General features: G+C 42.8%; 1 protein-coding gene and 1 long non-coding RNA gene across 3 annotated transcripts in view; one reads left to right on the forward strand and one right to left on the reverse strand.

Annotated features, from left to right (window-relative positions):
* wars2 (tryptophanyl tRNA synthetase 2, mitochondrial) overlaps positions 1–23,390 on the reverse strand; it is a 42,567-nt gene extending 19,177 nt beyond the window's left edge. The window contains exons 1-2 of one of the 2 annotated variants that reach the window (XM_023837170.2): positions 23,238–23,390; positions 9,881–10,139 (exon numbers count right to left, since the gene is read on the reverse strand). In XM_023837170.2, coding sequence (XP_023692938.1) covers positions 9,881–10,139; positions 23,238–23,342 — 364 coding nt within the window. In that variant the 5' untranslated portion in view covers positions 23,343–23,390. Of the gene's footprint in view, positions 1–9,880; positions 10,145–23,237 lie in introns of both variants that reach the window. The other variant, XM_023837171.2, reaches the window with a different exon arrangement.
* On the forward strand, positions 15,981–17,208 carry LOC111856879 (uncharacterized). Its single transcript, XR_002841252.2, has 2 exons — positions 15,981–16,053; positions 16,929–17,208. It is a non-coding gene; the product is annotated as an uncharacterized lncRNA (long non-coding RNA).
* Positions 23,391–23,959: the final 569 nt, after the last annotated feature.

The following is a 23,959-nucleotide window of genomic DNA, read 5'->3' on the forward strand; positions in this document are numbered from 1 at the left end:
TAACTTATGAAGTTAAGATATGGGTATCATTGTGGTTTTAGTAAGCCAACCCCTTTCGTTATTGATTAACTGCTTATTTACAGATGGGTCAAATGCAGAGCTCACATTCCCTCCTCCACGGAGGACTACTTTATTTGTATTTATTTATTTTTATTATTTATTTATTTAATATTTTTATTTACTTCCTCAAAAGAAGGAGGGGGGGGGGGGATAAAGGAGAAGGGGGGAAGAGAGAGAGAGGGAGAGAGGAGAAGAAAAAAAAAGGGAGAAAAGAAAAAAACAAAACAGATAATCTGCTTCCATTTCTGCTGAAAAGAGAAAGACAACATACAACATCTGTTCTAATCACAACGACCATCAAACGTTAAATGTTGTTGAACAGCACGCACACACACAACCAGCATTATAACACATGCCCAGAAACAACAGCCGATCAAGACAGTGTGTATCCGTGAGCACGTGTCCGTGAGCACCTGTGTGTGTCAGCGCGCTGGTGTTCCTAAGGTTTCTCCATGTAAATGTCTAGTAGTGTGTGTGGGGAGCCACAGCCCCGCCCACCCAGGACATGAAGTCGACACGGAGGAGACCCGGGCCCCAGACATCCAGAGGCCCCCCAGGGCATGGGAACCCCAGGAGGACCACCGCAGGGACAATTGCAGCCCCCACCCAGAAAAGGGCAGAGGAGCGCTCCGGAGGGGGGCCATCCGGCAGCCACATCGCAGGAGCCCCAGGGGGCCATGGCGGCGAGCACGCTGGCTCCGTGGGTGGCCGGCCACACCAGGGCAGACCGGACCCCGGGCCCAGAGGTCCAAGGGCCTCCCCACCCACCAGCCGGGACCCGACAGAGCCGGAAGGACCAGGCCCCGCCAGGCAACCGCCGAGAGTGAGCCAGCACACACCAGAGCATCCAGCCCCGGACATCGAGAACCAACAACGCATCGGCAGACGGGGGCCTCATCCACCAGCGGGGAGTGTGGCGGGGGGCAATAGAGCTTGAGATGTTATTTCAGGTGGAGTCTAAGACCCAACCTGACACATGCGTATAGACAAACAGGCGTACACATACACAAGCATATGTTCCCACCCTCATGCACACATAAACAAATATTCACCCATTCGCCCAACATGAAGACACACAGAAATGAACGCCGTACACACATTCAAACTCCCCATATATACTCTATACTCCGAGATCTAGGCACCACCGCCCCCAGAGGGGCAATCCGCCACCAGACCTCGGAGATAGATTCCTTTTTTCCTCTGGCATGGGGACAAGAAGACCACCCCGGACCCCACAGCAGCCGAGAAGCCCACCAGCCCAGACCCCAACCGGACGGCCAGCTCCCCCCAGCCCCCGGCTCCAGATGGTGAACAGAGAACGGGGGTGTGAAAAGACCCCATGCTTCCCTCCGCCCGCTCATATGTGGTGTTGGTGCGTGTTGTTCTAAAGTGCTTTAAAACAGGGGAAGGGCATGGTGCTAACCACCCTCTGCCAATCAGCAGCTGGTGTCAACTCGGCCCCTCCCCAGAACCCTCAATGTCTATGTGCAACTTAAAATTGAGAAGTGGGCACTGGCCCCAGAGGTAAGGCTGAACGAACAGACCGCCCTCTAGACGCCATTCCGTGTGCCCACCCCCAAGGCCCTAAATGTATGTGTTATGAGAGAGTAAGTAATGAGAGTGTCTAAGTTGTGATGTGTGATTGAGACACAGGTGGTTACGGGGGGACAGAGGAGGAATACCTCCCCTGCATCCCAGCGACGTACCTGCACCTCAAAGCCCTACATGTGTGTTGGGGTGACGGAGCGGGAGGAGGGAAGCATTTAGGGATGGGGAGGAAAAGATCGGGGGGGGGGCAAAGTACCCCCCCTCTGGAGCCAGCTCCCCCGCTGACCCCCATAAGCACCCCCGTTCCCCGAAATCCACCCAGGGCAGGAGGGCCGAGGTCCATCCAGTCCGGGGGCCCAGAGCAGCAGCACCACCAGGCACCACAGAGCCCGGGGCAGTCAACCAGACCCGACCACAGAAGGAAAAACTACACCCACCCCACCATTCAGTCAACTTCCAGACTACATAAGACAATAGACACCCAGGTTGGGTCCATTCTCCTACTCTATTGGATTCCCCCCCACCCCCGCAGAGTGGATACCCCTAAGGCAGGGACCACCTGCGGACAGATGGTAACAACCTCCCCGCCAGCTAAAGAGGCCCCCAGCCCCTCCGACGCGCCGAAGGCCCCCGCGCCGGGGCCGGGCCCCAGTGCACGCGCCAACCCACACCCCAGCGACACACCCACCAGGACCCAAGCCCCCCCAGCCCAGCCAGAACCCCAGCCCGGAGGCAGAGCGCCCCCAGAAGCCCAAGCCCGCCCCGGACCCACCCAGGAGCAGCACGGCCGCCAGGCCGGCAACCTACGTCCGCCGGCACAGGCTACCCCAGCAGCGCTGCATGCAGCCGCCAGAAAGACGCCACCCAAGAGCCACCAAAGCCCCATCCAGGCCAGGACCGCAGTCCCAGTGCCGAACCCCCCCAGAACCCCCCCCCCCCAAGGGAACCCCCAGACGCCCCAAGCCCATATGCACCCCCCCACACCAACAACAAAGACCGAAGTGGGACAAACCTGCGACCCCCTATCGCCACTAGGTGATGGAGCTGATCAATAGAGCCCAGAGAGATTGGTCTAATGTGGCGGCAGAAGCTGTATCAAGACTAATATGGTCCAGCAAACTGTCTCTATATTGGTTGATATTAAGGTTATTTTTATTTTTCCAGTTCATGAGGACAGTCTTCTTAGCAATGCATAAAGCGGTGAAAGCCATGTGGGTTGTGTTAATCTCTGTAGTGACACCATCTAGGTCGCCCAACAAGCAGACTGAAGGAGAGGCTGGAATGGTACATTTCAGACACTCTGATAAGTCCTCACAAATCCTGCGCCAGAACATCTGAGCCGGTGGACAGAACCAAAGAGCATGGATGTAATTGTCAGGTGTATCCCTTTGACAGTGTGAGCAGTTGTTAGAAGACGTAAAACCCATCCTGAACATCCGATGCCCTGTATAGTGCACTCTATGCAGGATTTTGTATTGTATTAATTGTAAATTGGGACTTCTAATCAGTTCAAAGGTTTTTAAACATGTCTTAGACCATTAATTGTGGTCCCAGCTGATTGATAAATCTGCCTCCCATTTTGCAATAGGAAGGGATATTGATTCATCCATTTTCGAAAGTGTCCTGTATATTTTAGACAGTAATTTGGGGGTTTTGAGATTAAGGAATTCTGCCACACTTGGTGATATTTGTAATTTGATTTGATTAGACTTGAATTTCCTTTTTACTATAGATTTAACTTGAATAGATTTTTAGAATATCAACTTGTTAATCCCATGTCTTTTAACTAATAAGTCAAAGGGACATAATAAGTCAAATCACTTTCTTAAAACTAAGACAAGACACTTTTTAAAAATTTGTACTCAAATTGGTTCCAGCATTGTGTTGGGAGGAAGTCCCTGAACATGTTGACTGTTGGAACTTGTCAAGTTTCTTTTATCCTAAGTGGTATTTGTTTGATGTGCGATTTCCCTGCACGATACTGTGGATGTGAATGGCAGCACTACTCAAGGAGTCCAGATAGGGATTTTAACTGTCATTGAGAATAGGCCTGTCATGATAATAAATTTTGCTGGATGATAAATTGTCCCAGGAATTATTGCGATAAACAATAATATTGTTGTTGTGAGACCGTTTTCAACTGATGTAATGATAATGGCATATTAATGCAAGTACACCCTTTCAACAATCAATAAACTTTATTTTCTAAAGAACATTTAACACTGGGACTGGAAGACATTTTTAATATCCAAAATAAATAAACAAAACAACCAAAAACAAGAAATACAATAAACTCTTAGTCTCTTAACAAAAAATGCACTTGAATAAAAACCAAACAACCAAAAACTATAAATAAAATAGATTATGAAGTCTCTGTAAACAAAATCGCCCTTAAAATATTAAACATTAGGCTCAGACAGGGAAAACAGGTAAAACTGCCAGTTAGGACCTTTGTAAACAAAAAGTGCTGGGAAATTCGGCAAATCCAACATATTTATACTCACATTTCATATAATTTATTGCCACATTTTACTTTACCGCTTATAGTGAACACGCCTGCCTGGGCGAAATTGATAATTATAATCGGATGATCATCATAACCGATTTTTTCTTCTTCATGTCTGTCTGACACTTGTATATTTCTTACATGAATACTAGGTAATAAAACGGACAGCGTCACTAATTTTGATTGCAAAATATAGTATAACCGTTTCAAATGCCTTTCAAATTACAGTACTGTACAAATTAAATTACTGAACTGTGTATAATTAAAATATGCTATATAATACAGTATAATACTGTACCTAAATATTAAATTTTATTTATACAGCGTATTTTCACAACATTGTCAAAGCGTTCGCTGCAGCATCTCCGTGGCTCGTTTTATGGCGGTTTATCATAAGCTTTGATGAGTCTATATAACAAGAGCCGTTTTATTAATGTTTATAGAACTGTCCGGGTTTTTGAGCTGCCTAAACATTAAGGACAACAGTTGCTGGAACACGTTGTCTTCCGAAAAAGCCCGCCCACAAGACGGCGTCTTATTTTTAACAAGCTCAAATCAGGTCACACTAATCAGCATCAGGTTAAACGAAGAGAGGGGCGGGTTTTTTAAAAAGAGCCGTTTAGGAGCCGAAAGAGCCGGCTTTTCTTTGTGAGCTGAGCCAAATGAGCCGGTTTGCTAAAAAGAGCCGATATTCCCATTTGGTAGAGAGAGACACAAGGAAAACAAACAAGCATGCAAATGAAAATTATCGCGGCCGGAAAAATGATCAACCTCATTTTAATTATCGTGCAATTAATTGATTTATTGTTCATCGCGACAGGCCTAATTGAGAACGATGTTGCCACCACGGAGACTGACGTAAATGTAAGATGGTTCGCTTTGATTTTTGAGGAGCAGATTGTACTTGATGACCTCCCTGACCTTCCCACTGCAATGGCCCTCCTTTTTAGACTGATTTATGCTTTGAATATAAAGTATCCTGTGGAACTGAAGTATATGTTCGAAGCCATTCAGAAGGTTTTCATGCACCTTGATACCAATCTTTCTGCAAGGGTGCAGTCTTTCAGAAACAAATTACTGAGGTGCTGAGGTGGAGGAATATGAACATTGGTGATATGTGTATGTTGTGTGTGTCATGATGGAATGTCACGAAGCTGCAGTTATGATTGAGGTACACATACATATATGTTAGCATATGCAGCTTTTCTTTCATGGAGTGTGTTTTGTTTGTTTGTTTTTTTAAGGCTCCAGTTTAATAATCAAGATGGACAGTGTGTGTTCTTTTAGGTCATAGGCTGTTAGTGTCACAGTGTTCAAAGATAGATTTTCTGTTTAAAGGTTCTATTCATATGGCAGTCAGCCATGTTTGAGTAATCTAACAGCTCATATTCATGATTGTAATATGCATTCTTTTTTGGACCTGTACGATTTTGTTCCAGAGATTGATGATATTACTGGATTTTTTTTTTTTTTTAATCTTTTTTGAAGTTTTCTCAACTTCAATCACCATGCAGTTGTGCAAACCTGCTTTTCTTCTTTGGGTTATAATAGTTCACCCAACTTATTTCAATCTCAGCAAAATCACGCAGCAGAGCTGTGGTAGTAGAGCAGTGAGGCAAAAGATGCACGTAACAGGGTGTCATGCTGAGGAAAGTGGAAATCTGGGTTGCATTTATGGGTTCAAGAACACGCTGAAAGGCCTCAATATTAAACAGGAGTGGGGTGAGGCCCTCAGCTTTGAGATAGAATCCTGCCTCAATGGCAGATACAGATAACACACATTATTGGTTTGAGGTGGTGTTTAGTTAGCACCTCAAAAACAGGCAGATGACTATCCCATGAATACCAGGAAAGATAGTAGCCATACACTTTTGTAAACAGCTGGGTCAGAGCTAAGGCCAAATGGGACCCATGAATACTAAACTCAAGCATGCATCACAAAAGCAGTGAGGTTCTGGCTGTTTGGGTGGAGAGGAATCTACAGATAGTCCTGAAGATGGTCCAGTTTTATGAAGAACGTCAAGCCATGAAAGTGGGAAATGAGTTTTCCTATAGAAAGGAGGGGGTACTTATCAGGGATATTGGCCATGTTTACAGCTCGTCCAATGCATCTTTCAGGGCAGCTTTGGATTGGGCCGTTCAGTGAGCGGCTGCCCTCCTTACCAGAGCTGTGTTTGGATTTTGGTAATAATAAAGTGGAGGTGTGGTCAGATCTTCCAAACAGTGGGAGAGACACTGCTTTGTAGCTGTCCTTGAACTGCAAGCAGCAGTGGTTGAGTGTTCTTTCTCCTCTTGTTGGACAGTCAATGTGCTGGTATACTGTATGTCTAGCATTACTCTCTTAAATTATCCTAAGTAAAGTCCCCAGCCATGATGAGTGCAGAATCCAAGTTGCTGGTTTGGTGTCGACTTGAGCACTTTGTACAGTTTAGGTTCTGTGTTGTCTGTATTCGCATGTGGTGGAATATAAACAGCCGGTGAAGCTGACCAAGTTGAACTCCTGAGTCAGACAGAACGGTTGCCATTTAACTCTTAGCTGCTCCAGGTCAGGCAAAGAGGAGTGAGAAAGGGCCATAACATTCTTGCTGTCACTCTAGTTGTTATTCATCATTATACACAAACCTCCTCTTTAAGGGCCCATCCACACTAATATGTTTTCATTTAGTGACGCAAAAATTCACTTCCTAATTAACCTCCAGGTCGCACTACCATGGACCCTTTTTTCCCCAGAAAGAGAGAGAAAATTCACTGCTCTTCGACAACCAATCTTTCTGTAAAGGTATTAGTGTGGACGTTCATAAAAGTAAACATTTTGTTATACCTACATCAGTGAGCTCCAATTGGTTCATACTTAGCTCGTGAACCTTTCCTGATTAGCTTTTCGTTTCAATCTCTTTTCCTAATTGGTTACTCTTCACAGGAATGAAGGATGCTTTGCCTTTGTTTTCACAAAAGCAAGCCACATGTACATCCTCCTTATTAACAGGACTTACAATTAAGCAAAACAACATTTGCCAGGCAGTGAGTGTAGCTAAATAGTGTTTTTTTGTACATTGTATCCCGTGTACACCTATTGTGAAGCTCAAAATGAGACTGTACTTGAGCCAAGTTTAAGTGCATCCAGTCATCGAACATGAGAGTGTACTGAAACAGAGGGAGAGAATGAGACATGTAGTGACTAAATTTCTGGATCCCAGTGTTGTTGCTGTAATGGTTCCTTTTATGTACAGCTTTGTTTTTGCGTCGCTAACAGTACTGTGATATTTCGCTTTTGCTAAATAAAATATATGCATTTACTTTAAACACATGGTTGTGCATGAGATTAACAGTCAATCGTTTATAAAAATGGAACTTTATTACTAATCAAAGTCATAATAAATTATTCAATATATATACTTCACTTCTAGAATTATAAAAAAAAATTTGGTTGCAAATGACACATTGTGCTTGAGCTACAACAAACAAAGTGCATCACTTCTAAAAATATATTATAAAAAGCTTTGGTTAAATGTGCAAATGAAAAATGTCAGAAATATATACATTAGCAACCACTCATAGCTACGTCATTTGCTTTTTACATGGAGCAGTGTGAACGTGTATGTTTTTTCAACACTAGTGATAACGGTAGTGCGGATACAGATATTTTCTTTCGGAAACTCCCATAATTTTTTTCTTTTATTTTTTTCTTTAACATATTAGTGCAGATGTAGCCTTAGATTTGCCAGACTCATCCGTTCTGTCTTTACAGAAACAGAGTGACTCAGAAGACAATCAAATGTCTGAAAATATAGTAATTTTTTGCTATCACTATGCAGCACTGCTCAAATTTTAGGGAGATCTGTCTCAAAACTAGAACATTTCTAGTTTGACACCCTTACAACATGCATAAAAAGTTTGAACAATAACCCATTTAAATACTGCTGGAGTTACTGTGTTCACAAACCAATTGCCTTCTACAGCTGCCATTTCCTTGCTTTAATGCCACACAGCGTCGCTGCTTCGTTTTTGGGGTGATCTGTCTCAAAATTTAATCAGTTCCAGGTCAGCTCCCACACAATGATTCTGCAAAGTTTGAGTAAGATCTATCAAAGGTTTCCGAGTTATCATCTTAACAAGCAAAGGGTGTGTGGCGGTGCAGACTGGTCCCACAAGCACATGTATACCCCAAAGTCTGGGGAGTACAATTAGGCCTAATGATATCACTAAAATAAGCAGAAGGTTATAGGTTGAAAACCCAGGTAGCTGCTATACCTGAGGGAGGCTAAAATCCTGTGTTTTTACTGTGCTTATAAAAATTGTCCCAAACATGATCCAATAATATAACCATGACATTAGAGACTGTTATATAGTTAATTGCAGACAGACAAACTTACATGAAATGCACAGGCCTAGCAAATAAGAGCTAACAGACGGAAACTGACACAGCGCAGAGGCGAAGAATTAAGGCAGCTTCAGCCACTGCCGTCCACTCAGCATGACATCCAAGATATTCCAGGAAAACGACACCCCCAATGAGCGTGTTCCCGTAACAGAGTGGACAGGGCTTTGCGAGAGCCAGTTGTAGAACTGTAAGGATTCCTGAACCCTCCAAGGAGCACCACCACACACGCACACACACACAAACACAAAGTGACTGGCTCCCCTTCCTCCTCCCTACAGTCCCCACAACCCCCACTTAAGAAACTATTGATTTCAGCTTGTCACCGTTCACAGTAACGTCCAGTGTTTTCCTTGGGTGAAAGCTCTATTTTGACATATGGTGCAGACTCGTGTGTGTAGTGGGAGGTCCAATACTTTGCCAAGATATGTGGCATGAAGCTAAACTGGAATAAAGTCAGAGTGCAGAGGTGTGTATATAAACATGCACGCGCATGTGCACACACACACTTGTGATTACCATCTGCCCTGTAAACCTTGCATCCTCACTTCTCTTCTGTTCACTGACGTTTTCAAGCATGATGCTATTGAACAGGACATGGCTCTGACACCAGAACAGCTGCATATAGTCTTAAGTTTTCACTAATGCACTCAGCTTGCGCGCATCACTTGGACCTGAAACATCTCCAGTAACTGTACTGAATGCACTATGTAAGTCTCCAGCTAATGTTTGATAAAAGTGTGAATTTATACAGGTGACGATGAAGCCAGGGCAAGGTACATCAGCTTAATATGAAGCACTGAAACAAACATGACATATTTTTCAGTATTCCCCTAGTATTTCCCTTTTAGAACATCACAAGATGATAACAAAATCATTGCTGCCACTGCTTCAGGATTTTATTAGATGTAATGAAGTCATAATGACACAACGCTGCAGAGAGCTTTCAGTTTAAAATAAAGGATGCCGGAAGTGCAGACACGTGACAACATCCTGCTAATTTTTTATTATTTTGTGAAATAATGGTCCAGCTAACCAAACCAAATAGCAATTGCCAATGATGTTCATACAAGCTATGTATTAAAGAATACAAATGAGTTTGTTAAAATACTTCCCCAAGAAGAGAAAGATGCCTGAATTTGATGGGGAAGAAAGGTAACATTACTTTAGCTACAGAGGGGCAGAGACACTGATACAGAACTAGAGGCAAAAGTAATGGTGAGATTTTACAGCACTGATTGGTGAATTCAGGAAAACTGACCAAAAGTAGTCTTACATCTGTGGTGGTTAAGTTACTATCCAATAGCAATACCAAATCGATGTCAGTTGTGACCGACCAATAGCAATACTGCTTCTCTATAGGTAGAGTGTTTTCCAGAGAAACTCACCTGAGACTGCTGGAACAGGATGGCACGAGAGGGGTCGATCCCACAGGCCAGTAGGCTGGCGGTGACATCCAAGATGTTTTTGCGCAGTTGGGCAGGATCCTGGGGCACAGTGATGGAGTGCAGATCCACAATGCTGTAGAGGATGGAGCTGTAGTTTTCTTGAAGGCCCACCCAGCTCTCCAGGGCACCCAGGTAGTTCCCCAGATGAGGTACTCCCGTGGGCTGGATCCCTGAGAACACTCGCACTGCTGGGATGGAGCTATGCTGCAGAGAAGGTGGAGGAGAAGGAACTCAGGAATTCTGCTGTAGTTGTAACACCTGTGCTACTCTTTTTTTCCTGTCTTGGAACACCACAGGGTCTGCATGGATGCTAGACCTATTAGCATATTTGTAACACCACAGGCAGCAGCGTAAGATTTGCCAACTCACACACAAAAACAGAAAGAGTTAGTTTCTGCTAAGCCATCTTCACCTAGGCACGGACATCCAGTGCTAATACACGCGAAAGACTACAATTTACTGCAAAGCAAAGCATGCTGCTTGTTAATGGTTCACATGTGTCAAGTGTGCCCCCTGGGCCTCCCTGCACCAAAGAGAAAATGGCAACACTGTGAAGACATAATGCCTAATTGAGCAGAAAACTGGATGGGATACTGTTTACTTTGACAGTTTTCGAAAGTACAGACCCACAGCCTTGCTTTGCCCAGGGGAACATCCCATCCAGTTGTGTTTCCCATCATGAACCCTCCTTGTGCAGACAAACACACAAAAGAAATTGTGTTTATGATTTAGTGTCATAAATCTAGGTGCCGTCTGCTACAGACCGAAAAAGTCAAGGACAGCCATTATCAGCATACATTAGAGTCTAGACTATAGACGTCGGCTTCTGACAGGAGACGACACACAGACCCTCTTTCCTGCTGGGTCATGGGCAGCTCTGTGTATGTCTCTGCCATAAGCAAAGAGACATGATATGGCAGCATGCAGCACAAACAGGCACAATAATCCCCCTCTCTCTTATTCAAACAGTCACAGAGAGAAAGAACAATAAATGTATACCACAGCTCCCAATATATCAAAACCCAAAGTCTTGGTCTGCTAATTTTAGTCTTACCCCTTTGATGAAAATGCAACTTAGTTTCAGTCATATTTTAGTAATCTGTTTTTCTTTTGTTTTAGTTTAGTTTTAGTCAATGAGAATGACGTGATATTTAAACGACTACATGCAGTCAAATAAAACTAACAGGTTTAGTCGTAGTCTAACACATGCATGTACACATTACACATTAGTCTCTCTTTGCTCTAGATTCCTAAAGGAAGCATCTGTAAAGCTGTTGTTATAGCATGCCATTAGGTTTGAACATACAGTCTTTAAGGACAGATGTAAGTATTGTAATACAAAAAACAGCAATTCTTTACAATTCTAAAATGACTTGATCATTAAATAAAATATGAATAAATTTAGACTCAAAATATTTGGATATTAACATCTTATTACACATACCATATTATTAAAAACAAAAAAAAAAACTCAAGTGCCAATCAAGTATCGAGTGTTAGACTGTCATACAGCAAGGGGCGAAGGACACGGGAGCAGGAGATGGGGCAAACAAACTGGGTTTTATTAAACAAATACTAAATTAATACTTCATACTAATAGTAAACTAATAGACCAAAACAGAAAGGAACCAGATCATGGCAGGGTTGCCCACTGTGGTCAGCTATGTGATTTTCAATTCACGACAAGTCTGCAAAAGCATTTGCATGTGTTTAACAGTTTTATTACCTTGCAAATAGTCTGTAGGGTTTGCAAACTACCCCAACACTTTTAATGTAGCTAATTTTAGGTTTATCCGGGACTGGGAAGCACTTTTATACAAGGAATAATAAGGGAGCAAAACAAAAGGCAGCTGGAGTGAATCACACATGGGCAGGAACGAGATTCGTCTTAGTTTTCGTCATTAACGGCACCTTTTTATTTAGTTTTTGTTCTGTTCTTGTCACAGAAAAAAATGTTCATAATGAGTGTTTTTCATCTTAGTTTTCAATCAACAATATTAAAACTGCTGCTGGGGAACTTTAACGCTTACGTGGATAGCGACATCGGAAGGGTGTGATTGGAGGAATGGCCTGCCTGATCTGAACCTGAACAGTAAACAGTTATTGGACTTCTGTGCTAACCAGTTTGTCCATAACGAACACCAGGTTAGTAAATGAGGTTTTTCATAAGTGCACCTTAGGCCGCAGCAAGTGTTTAGTTTCACCCTTAGTTAGTTCTTGTGTTGTCTACCTACCTTTGTTTAGACCAAGGTTTCTCAACCCAGTCCTCGGGGACCACCAGACGGTCCACGTTTTTGCTCTCTCCCAATTGGCAGGGAATTGGGAGAGAGTAAAAACATGGACCGTCTGGTGGTCCCTGAGGACCGGGTTGAGAAACCCTGGTTTAGACCCCTAGTGGTCTCCTTTTGTTTCCAAGTGTTTTGAGTAACATTTGCACCACAACACTGATCATCCAGTGCAATCATCTCCACATTTTAGTAGCTATATCTTTAGCACTGGCACTGCTAACTTTATATATTGAATACCAAAATATCAGCCTGCAAGATCAGCTAAGATACACATCAGACCAATACCGATATCTTGATTTTAACAAATATCAGATGACACTAAAGTATGTCAACCTATACATCACACATCTCTAAGATTGACATAACTTTTTACTGAGTTAGCTAGTTAGCTACCTTAGAGTCTTTGCCACTGCTTGATCATAGCTAGAAAAATGCACAAAAAATGAGTGGTATTTCCCAAAAGCATCACAGCACAATATCCAACATCGTATGGGTACAGGGTTGCGGGGGAGGGTGGAGGGGGGGCATGCTGGGAACTATCCCAAGAAGAATGGATGGAATGGAATGCCAGGCCACCACAGGGTGCACACATGCATACACTGACAGAAATTCAAAGATGCCAGTTTTGCTAGATGCATGTTTTTAAACTTGGAGGAGGAAGCCTGTGTAACACAGAGAGAACATAAAAGCTCCACACACAGAAATAAAAGTCCAGCCACTGTAGGTATGATGCAAGAGCTTCATCTACTGAGTCACTGTGCAGTTTAACAAAAGTGCAGAGTAGGGCTGCACGATATATCATTTCAGCATCATCATTGCGATGTAAGCACTTGCAATAGTCACATCGCAGGATGTGCGATGTTAAGTAACGCAGAAATTAAATTAAGCGGCGTGGACAACGCTTTTGGTGTTGAACTAACAAAATGTCACACTGTTCCTATTCTTAAACAATGCACAAAAGTCTGTCTAATATAATTTAGATCAATTTAAAGGTTTTTCGATACGGAGCTGACACGCAGCTTTGCACGGGCAGCTAACAAACATGTCGATCACAGAACGAACCACCAAGCACAAACATTCTAACCATTTAACCCAGCATTATTTTGTCACTCATGTTAACTCTCATATGCAATAAGCTTCCATAGTTTAATGCTCATGCTCTGTTTAGTACTGATTAAGTTATCATTACCATTATATTTGGGCTAAATCAGGTCAATCTTTCTAGAATGATTAATTATTAGGGGTGTAACGATTCATTCATTTTCTCGATGCATCGATTACAAATCCTGCCGATGCATATGCATCGATCTTGAAACATGGATTTTTGAATCGTGAATCGTTTGTTTCAGTCAATAATCGATTTAATATTTTAAAATCGAATGAATCGCGATTATATAACGAATATACGATGGATAATTAAAAAAAATAAATATAAATCTTAAATTAGCTGCGTCTGCGACGTAAAGTGCGCCCTCACTGCAGTGGCGCAGTGGATTACGTCGCTAATCTTCAATTCGCGCCTGTTTGTTGTCATCTGAATAAACACAGCAGTGCACAATGGAGGGCAACGAAGAAGGAGAAATTTGCAAGGCACCAGCCAACATGAGATCAAAGGTTTGGGATTACTTCGGTTTTCACAAAGTAAATGGAAAGATTGACAAGTCCGTTGCAGTTTGCAGACATTGTACATCTGAGTTAAAATACTTTGGAAATACAACGAACAGATGAATATTTCGCAATTTTTCAGAGAGCACGTCACAATATAAACTATACTAAAATTTACAGAATAGAATCGTTAATAATCGAATCGAATCAAATTTCATTGTTAATCGTATTGAATCGTTCTGATTTGCAAAAATCGTTTTTGAATCGAATCAAAAACCTCTGAATCGTGAATCGAATCGATTCGCTGTCTACCCAAAGATTCACAGCCCTATTAATTATATCAATACAGCAGCGGTCACTAACAGGTGGACTGCGCCGGACCCGGACCCAGAAGCTGTCCCATATGGACCTGGGGTGAGTTTCCCGAAGCGTTCTTAACGCTACGTCGTTCTTAAGTTCTGTGTTAAAAGATAGAACTAACGAACAACGTAGCGTTAAGAAGGCTTCGGGAAACTCACCCCTGGACCGATAGCCTTTTGTCTGCGCTAATGTGCCATTAGTGTTAATAACAGCAGCAAAGCGACCAAAAAGCCGTAACGTTCCTAACAGAGTGGCTGCTTAATAACAGCAGCGAAGCGAAGACACGCAACCAAAAATCCGTAATGCTCCTAAGAGAGTGGCTGGTCTGTCCTGAAATCATATAGCTGAAAAGTTTTCAAATACAGTATGTATCATATAACATGTTGGATAAATATACATAGTTTACTGGTGATTTCATGTTCGTGGAAGTTTCCGCTTTTTAACATATGTATAAAGTAATATTATCTGTTATATATAGATCAACTTAGGTGAAACAAAAATTGTACGTTTTCAGCATCTGGCACGCCACTCGTGATTTCCGACTTGCGCAGGAATTCTTACGGCAAATCTATTTTATTCCATTATAAACCTAAAATGAGCTACGTCAAAAGTGTGTTTACATGGTTAAATACAAAAGCATACTATTTACAAGGTAAGAACATGTGTGTGCAGACATCTCGAATTGAATTGCACTGAATTAATTTGATTTGACAGTCAGGTACTGATTACATGCAATGTTGATACAACTGATATGCTACTTAAATATACATCACACTAAATAGTTAGACATTATGATCTTCCGGACCTTTGCTTCAAGAAATTTTCTCTAACTGGACCTCTTTAAATTTTAGTTGAATACCCCTGCAATAGAGCTATTGAACTAATTAGAATTTTTAAAATCTCAATATCGCAATATATATCGCAGAAAGAATAAATATTGCAATGTGATTTATTCCCAATATCGTGCAGCCCTAGTGCAGAGCAAAGGGACCAGTTTCAGAGCCTGTGTTAGAACATATGAAGCCCTGTAGCACAGCAGAGCCGAACATGAAGAACTTCATCAAAATTGCACTGGGGGAACAGAAAACAGCTAAGTGCACTGGGTGGGGCTGCGAGACACCCTGCAGCGCAGACTGGGGCCCAAGGAACTTCATACGTGAGGTTCTGGGAACTTTCAGTTCTGCTGAACTGTTATTAAACTAAAAATAATAATAATAATAATAATAATAAATATAAAATACAGATTGGCTGTGGTAATGCAGTTCTATAAATCTAATTGTATCCTGTTAGGGATCAAGGCTAATCTAAGCAAAAATCAAAGTTGGCTACAGAGATACAGAGCCTGTGGGCTGTTTCTGTCCCAGTGCGAAATGGAATAATTCATTTGCAATGAAGGTGACACATGGGGATTACAGGCCATTCTGGGGTCATGTTCCAGCTAGCAACCCATCTGTAGCTGAAGCGATTTGGCTGACATTCTGTAAACAGGGGAGGCCACAGGATGAATCACAGGGTTTAGTTTTGTTACCTGCCCTTGAAGTTGTGCATACTGCACCTACAGGCAAGGCAGTTAGACCATGATGCCTGAACAAGCACACAGCTAGCAAAACACTGCTGCTTATGACACTCAGGGGTGTAGGCACTAGAGGTCAACCGATATATCGGCCGGCCGATATATCAAGGCGATATTTGGCATCTTTTAACGTATCGGCATCGGCCGATATCCGAGTGCACTACGCCGATTTACAGACAGGCACGTCTGCGGGCAGCCCAGTGTTATTGTTGCTGTGGAATACCTGACCCATGCTGCCTTGTGCAGGACCCCAGGCAGAAGTTTTGGAAGAGTCCTGGGAGAAAACGGTAAGGCTTAAATTCTGATCTTTCAAAGACCTATTTATTTAACTGGTTTGCTATGAAATGTTGCTTTAAAAGGAAACGCGAATTACGCTGTCGGGAACTGGCGTAATGATAATGAGCCTTCAACCAACTGTAGCTTACAGGTAACGTTAAGGATCATTGATTCTGACAGAGTTAGTTTTGTGTACTTGATGGGCTCAGACGTTTTTTTAATCATTAAAAATCATTTTAACTGTTAACATTTTAATTATTACCATATCAGCCTGATGTTATCAGTTCTGTTTTTTTGTTTCTTGTGTCGGAGTGTTTCACTCTGTGTGTGGGGCGGAGCAGGCAGCTCTTAAACACTGCAGCGTGTGTGAGTGTTGCGTTACTCTGCCCCGATTTTACACCGACAGACAGCACCTTCCTCAGAGACACAGAGCTGCTAAGAACAATGCATGGCGGAGAAAACTGTTTGAAAGCGTGGTTATCATTCACTTGAGCTGATAATGGTCCTTCTGTGCCACTTGTTTGCATTTGAGAGCAGAGAGTCAAAGAATTTGTCAGACGTCTAGATAAAAAGTGCACGACTTTGCGCAGTTAGTTTCCTCATTAAACATTTCTATCCTTTATATGGGCTTATTTTCTGCGATCGCTAGATTCTGATTGTGAATTTGGCTTGTAAGCTGTCTGCGAACAACATGTTAGTGAAAGGTTTTGGGCCTTGTACACTATTCATCATACCATGATGCACTTAGTTGAGTGTTTTTTTTTCTTTCAAAATGTATTAGAGTGTAATTGTTCTAATGTGCATGAAATACTGGAACTGTAGAATGAATTGAAGATGAAGGCACTATAATAAAAATGCTAACCTTGCATTTTTTCTTCGGTTTTAGTAATTTCCTTCTGATGGCTGAACAAAAATCTAATCCTGTATGGCAGCATTTCACCAAGCCAACACCAGAAAAAGCCAGGTGCAATATCTGCAGCCGGCTGGTGAGCTTGGGAACTGAAGAAGGAGTTTGCTGCTATATTGTGCACTAAAAGAGATTCTGATGCTGGTATTTTTATTGTTTATAAGTTTAAGTTATTGTTTACGAGTTGCATTGTGTTTTCGTTATTTAAAGTTTAAATTTACACAAGTCAGTATTCAATAAATGCTAAGTTGAGAAATTTTGTGTATCGTTATTATTAGTGTGATATTTTATCATGCAAATAGTGGGGAAAACATCCAATTTTCGGCCAAAAAATATATCGACCATCGGCTGACCCTGACTCCTAATATCAGCAATGGCATTAGCTACTGAAAAACCCATATCGGTCGACCTCCAGTAATCACCATGTAACACCTCTCGGACTGCACAGCGAAAAGGGTGCCCAGGAGGAGAACCTCCAGAATGTTCTTAAGCACTTGATCATTAGAAATAGGAGAAACCAGAAGAAATGTTCTCCACTTTATGAGGGCCAACCATTAATAAAAAAAAAAAAAACATTAATTGGACCAGTGTCGTTTATTCAACTAGACTGCTGGGTCTCCAAGCCCATGTCCATACTGGGGGGTGGGGGCAGGTCCATGGAGCAGCTGGCCAAAACATACACAAAATACATGCATGACTCTGGGTGAATGTAAAACAGGTTGCAGGGCCCTGGCCAGCACAGGAAGGCTCCTGGCTGATCTGGGTTTTTATTGTACGTCTGACAGGAACAGGAAGACATGGTGCCTGCCATCTAACACCAGAATGAATTGTACCAGAACGGCTATGTTGATCATCTGGCTCCTGCTATATTATGTTAGTCTAACAAAACACAGCAGTAGCCATGAGAGGCTGCACTAACATGGGCGCTATGCTAATGTCAGCCCGCTGCAGCAGCTTGGCTACTTTCTTTTAATACTCTAACTTTTCTCTGCACACTACTTTACCACAGGCAATGTGATTATATGAAAAGGCAATAAAGCAAAAAGTTGTTTTTCTCATATGGGCAACACTCTGAGCCCAACGGTGGTGCTGTCTGTATGGCCAGCTTTCAAATACCTTCAGGTGTATATTATATATAAAACAGTTTGTGTGTCCCGACCTCTGTATTTTCAATTCACATTGATTTGCGCTGAGAATTTACAGACATTTCGGAGCTTGCCTTTGCACTTGTTTCAGCAATATGCATTGAGTAACTGAGTATGACATCATTCTCAGCCAGTGACCTGCTTCTTCAGCAGGGATGACGCCATAGATTTTCTTTTTTTGGTGCTATGGGGTTGCTTGACTTTTCAATGAGGGAGCTTGGAAATTTATGGTTTCTCCTTAATATGCTGGTTGTCACGGTTTAACTTCTACTGCGACACCCCAGAAATGCCTACAGAAACACACACGCACATATGCAGCACCCGCTCTATGAGTTACATTCAAAATAAAAAATCTAAACAAACCACAAAAATCTCCTGGGGGTGCTATGGCTGTCATATGGGTAGCTACAGCATGCCCAAACCCCTCCCTGGCACTGCCCCTGTTCTCCAGATCTGAATCCAAAACCCCGCAACGGAGAAGTCCTTATTCTATGAAGGAATGAAACAAGGAACAGAGTTAACAAGGATACAGGACATGTGCAGGCCATTTAGCTGAAAACAGCAGGTCCTGTGAAGGTGGATTCTTCAGAACCACCTAAACCTCACAGGGACATCAGGAACTTGTGGACCTTCGCAGTGCTGAGGCAACAGAAAGCGGGCAGCATGGAGTCTTTCTAGTGAGGACTCAGAGGAACAAAGACCTACTCTACTCCTGCCATTAGCTCAGTGCAAGAGGGCCACAAATCACCCAGCAGCAGAGCTGCCTCCTACTTCACAGCTACTCAATGGGACAGGAACCCCTGACCGACTGGCGCACGCGGGTCAAAATGCAAGCATCCCCGCCGAGCCGAGCTCCAGCGCTGGCCATGCCAAGTGCAACACTCATCAGTGGCCTCCTTCACCCCTGAAAGATCCAGGCATGGGGGGGGGGGGGGGTCCGCTTCGGCCTGTTGAAGGCTGTTTGCTGGCCCACCTTTAAGGCACCAGCCCAAGGCCAATTACACAGACACCACAATAAAAAGCAAGCAGCCCTAAAGGAGCCCCATCCCCGCGCTCCCCGCGCCCCTCAGAGGGCCGCCTCAGTCAGCCGTCAGACAGGAAATTACTTTTAATGCCGCCCTGAGCCAACCCCCTCTGCTGTGACGCTGTGGGTATAAGTGCAGCACACACACGTGCGCTTGGTCTACATTAAAGCACACAGCGTGAAACTCAAAATGTAAGGAGGATTAGAGAATTTAAAGAGAAAGAGAGAGAGAGAATGAGCATAAAGTGTAAATGAGTATGGGAGCTGAGGTCAGGGGGATGGGGGGGCGAGAACGAAACTTTTGATTCCACCAGCGGCTGACAGCAGGCAGGTGAGATTGATGAGGTTCCTCTGTGCTTCATGCTGTGCTGAGCGGAGCAAAGGGGGCCAGCCAGGCCTCCCCACCCCACCCCTACATGCACCGTGGGGTCCCAATGGCTGATTAATAGAAACCGGGCCGTTTAGCAAAAGAGCGACAGACTCCAAAAATAACTATCCAGAGAGCACAAGCATAGCCAAGGGAGCGGGGGCAGGGAGAAGCCAAGAGCCCCATGACCGGCTGTTATTTACGTGCTAGCCTGGCGGATGCTAGGGATGCCGGAGAATTCCAGCTTAGTTCGTTTGCACACCTGCAAGTCCTGCAGACCAAGCTGCCCTTTCCGGGGGTTTGAACCAGCAACCTCCCCCATCATCGGCCCAGGCCTTTGATGATGGTTCTAGCATGATCGGGGGCCAAAATGGATTTAAACCAATCACCAGGTCCTCAAACACTGGAACTTTCAAAATGTGACACCCCCCCCCCCCCCCCTCCCCCCTCCAAAATCCAACCGATAACACGAAACACATTTTAACTCAGAGTTTCCTAAACTGGAAGGTACACCCACTGGGGGGGATGGGGGGGTTCACGACGGCTGAACCAGTGTTAATTTGATTGATTAAAACTACAATAAAATATTATTTGCCAAAAGAATTCACCATGACACAAAACTATGTTCTGACATTTCGTCTATTAATAAAATAAAAACAAGACAAAAATATCAGAAAGTTATGAATTTGAAACTGATCCAATCAGTGTCTTTAGTTAGTGTTGACTAGTTGCACATCACTGGATAATGTTGATCTAACCAACTTTAAGCATATAAACCATCTACCTGACCAGAAACCATGCAGTTTTACCTGTGAACTCTTGCCTGTAAACTGTTTTGCCATTATGACTGTCACAGTCGCCTATGGGTAGGGAAAACAATGACAAATGGATAAATTTCACATTTAATGCAAAAGAAAACAAGATTCAGTGCAAGCTGCATGGAGCGGCAGTGATGGCTAAATACAGCAAACAGCAAAGTGTCTTTCTGAAATGAACATAAATAAACAGTCGCTGATTTGTTTGAAGATTTTGGGTATAGAAATAAGCACAACCCAGCTGCTGTTCACTACTTTGATACTTTTTTATATTTTTGAGACAGGACACTTGAGTTTTCTGTAATCAGGTTCTATACAGTGGTATTTTTTTCTTATAATATGAATAAAGCCGTATAATGGTAGAGTGGTGGCTCTGAGGTTAGGGATCTGTGCTGGCAATCTGAAGGTTGTCGGTTCAAATCCCGTCAATTCCAGGAGTGATTCTACTCTTAATTAATATTAATTAAAAGCTCACATTTGCCCTTTATTAATATCTTGGAACCTATTTTTTTAAACCAAATTCCTAACATACTAATAGTGTGGCTTAAATGTTAAGCAAACAGCATGGCCGCAGCGATGGACTCGACACTCCATAAATCGAAGGAGGTGTGTTTACACTGACACTTTACGCAGTTTCAGGGAACACTGGGGCTCTCTCTGAAGCATATGCCAACTTGCTCCCATGCCCAGGAGAGCACAGCAGGCCATGGGCCTGTGTGAGTGGTGGGTGTGGCCTTGGATGCCAAGTCCCACCCACCACCAAGTCATCAAATGAGCATGAAACATTAAGAGGATTTCATGGTGCTTGTCATCATACATCCCCACCCCAGCCCACCTCCCCGATGGCCAGAGGAAAAATAATACACCAAAATAACTGGTGTGAATTATAGTACTTCGTTGGCATCTTAACAAAATAAACACCATTTACTGAGGCTTTCAGTACTCAGCAACTCTGCTGGACTCAGCTCTTTTGCTGGAGTGTACACTGTACAGGCAGACACATAACCTCTGTCACCCATCGCAGGTCATGCAGCACGTAGGAGGCATGATGGCAGGCAACACTGGCACCTTCAGACTTGCATACACTGCAATCCCATAATGCAATGCCTTAAGCAGGCTGAACAGAGAGAATCAGCTCCTCAAGACAGACTGAGTTGCCACATGTCCTGGACAAAAACCTTCCCCATCCCAATAAGGACCGACAAGCTAGAACAGCGCTGTGGCAGAATATTCTGCCTTAAATAACATAACACTTAAACTGAATCACAGGGAAGAATTCAGTTTTCAAACACACAGTGCACCTAAAGACCTTATGTAACCCCGCCCCGAAGCACATTTGGTGGAAATTACAACAAATGAAAACCAACACCTCATTTATGATGTTATTCCTGGTAACAAACCCCTGCTGTATGCCAGGGGCCAAGCCATCATCCCCCTAACTCCAACTGGGCTCACACACCTCTCCAGAGCCTACACACTCCACTTTAACAAAACCCAGATAGGGGTCAGCAGAAGGCTTGGATTTCCACAGCAAACACAGCTCGTCCATCACAGGGTAAGATCAGGGGGAACAGGGGTAGGAAGAAAAGAAGCTGATGGGGGGGGGGTACTTTGCCACAGTGTAATGCACTCGGCATACACCCATTCCAAGGTCCCTAAAAGTGCCGCCTTTGTGCATTCTGTGCTACTGATATTTGGAGAGCCATGAGCACATACATGGATGAATGAATGAATGAATGAAGGAAGACAAACATCCATTAATTTTCCTTAATCACTTACACAGTGTGGGGTCACACAGACATTATTTCATTTGAAACATTTTATTGAAGGTAGAATTCCAGACTGATTCCCTTCCCCAAAAGCTGCAGAAGAGTTGCATTGGCCCTTGAATTACCACACCAAAGCCACTCAGCAGCAGGCGGCACACTTCATGCCCTTCAGCTAATTCATCCTGCTGAGAGGGACCCCACGTCTTGGGACTAAGTGAGAGATAAAGACGAATGTCACAGGGTCAAAAGAACAGCAGTGTGAAAAAAATCATTAAGACCAATCTTTGGTAGGGTTCCGTAGTTCAGGATGTTATATATTTAGATTTTTACATCACTTTTTTCTAACCTCAACATTAAAATAATTAAGCCTAAATTTTAATAAGAAAACCAGTGCTCGGGCAAAAAAACTCTCATGAACATAACCAGTACAAGTAACAACAAGTAACATTCTGAGCTTCACTAAACACTCAAGCACAAGCACCAGGTTAACTGAACCTTCCCAAAGTCTACGCAATACTCTTAGCTACGAAACTTTACACCACTTATCTTTACCAATCTACGGCCACACGTGTCACGAGTCAGGGACGGAAACAAAAAAATTAAAGGAAGTCTCGGTGGATCACTAAAAGACGCGTTCGTCGTTTACTTGATAACATGCAAAGAATACTGTTAACGACTGACAACGTATTGAACAAAGTCACAACTCTGAACAGTGTTTGTGACTCCTGCGTCCAGCAAACGAACAAACAGTATTGTGCCATGTAGATCCCCAAAAATATTACTACTGTGTGCTAAAGATTTTATCGGGCGATTTGATTTGAGACCTTTCTCTCAAGGAGAAAGATGATTAACATGATTCATTACAATGTTAATCACAAACAATACGTAATACTGCATTTAGCAATCCATGGTTAACTAGAATATATCAGGTACAACAAGCTCATCTTACATTTAGTAATGCACAAGTAGCTTTTACTTACAAACTAAATTCATTATAATTATAAATTTATTATAAATCGTATTTGACGTTTTAACTACTCCAAATAAAGATACTTGTGTATGCAGGCATACAGCTGCTCATATGAAAGGATCTGAAGGTATCGTTCTCCAGCAGCAAAAACTTTTTTTATCACAGAAAAGTGACCTGAAAATAAAATATCCATATTACCTTATTCAGTGTTTGAGCTGCAATGCTAATTGACCTTCTCATCACTTTCAATTGTTGAATTAGTCCAATGACACTTCTCATATTATTCAAACAGCGTAGCGCCATTTTGGTTTACAAAAAACGTCAGGGCGTTACGTAACTACGGATCCTCAGTAGGACAATTTACTCGTGGACTTTAAAATTAGGTGGTTCCTATTAGCATAATAGTAGGTACCGCTGCTGAATGACATCACAACGCAAGGCGCGGTATTTTGCACTGAATTCGAAAAATGTCTAATATATTATAGGGCTGGATGATGTGCGATAATAATACCAGCGTCACATGTGATGCACATGTAGTTCTTACATCGCTAGTCAGCTAAACATCAGGCTTTTTCGTACTTTCAGTTCTGTACGAACCAGGTAGTTTACGTTTCGCTAAAACATTTTTACTGTCATAAGGAAAAAATTGAAAGTTTTGCAGTTGTAATGGTTATGTCTTTCCAAGATTATCTCGTAGCTGTATGGTTAAAAATCAGTTTAAAGTTTTTGTATGAGCGCCTCATGCGTTCTCTGAAACAATCATTTGGTATATATTTATTACAACAAAATTACATAGCTTGTCCACAGTAATTTAAGCTTGGATCTTTCATTTGTCCACGCATCCATTATTATCACTTTTTTTTATTTACTTCGTTTATCGTTGTTTCCTGGTTTAAAAAAAACACGTCGAATGTATTGTG

This window comes from Paramormyrops kingsleyae, chromosome 16 (genome assembly GCF_048594095.1).
Source record: "Paramormyrops kingsleyae isolate MSU_618 chromosome 16, PKINGS_0.4, whole genome shotgun sequence".
Lineage (NCBI taxonomy): Eukaryota > Metazoa > Chordata > Actinopteri > Osteoglossiformes > Mormyridae > Paramormyrops > Paramormyrops kingsleyae.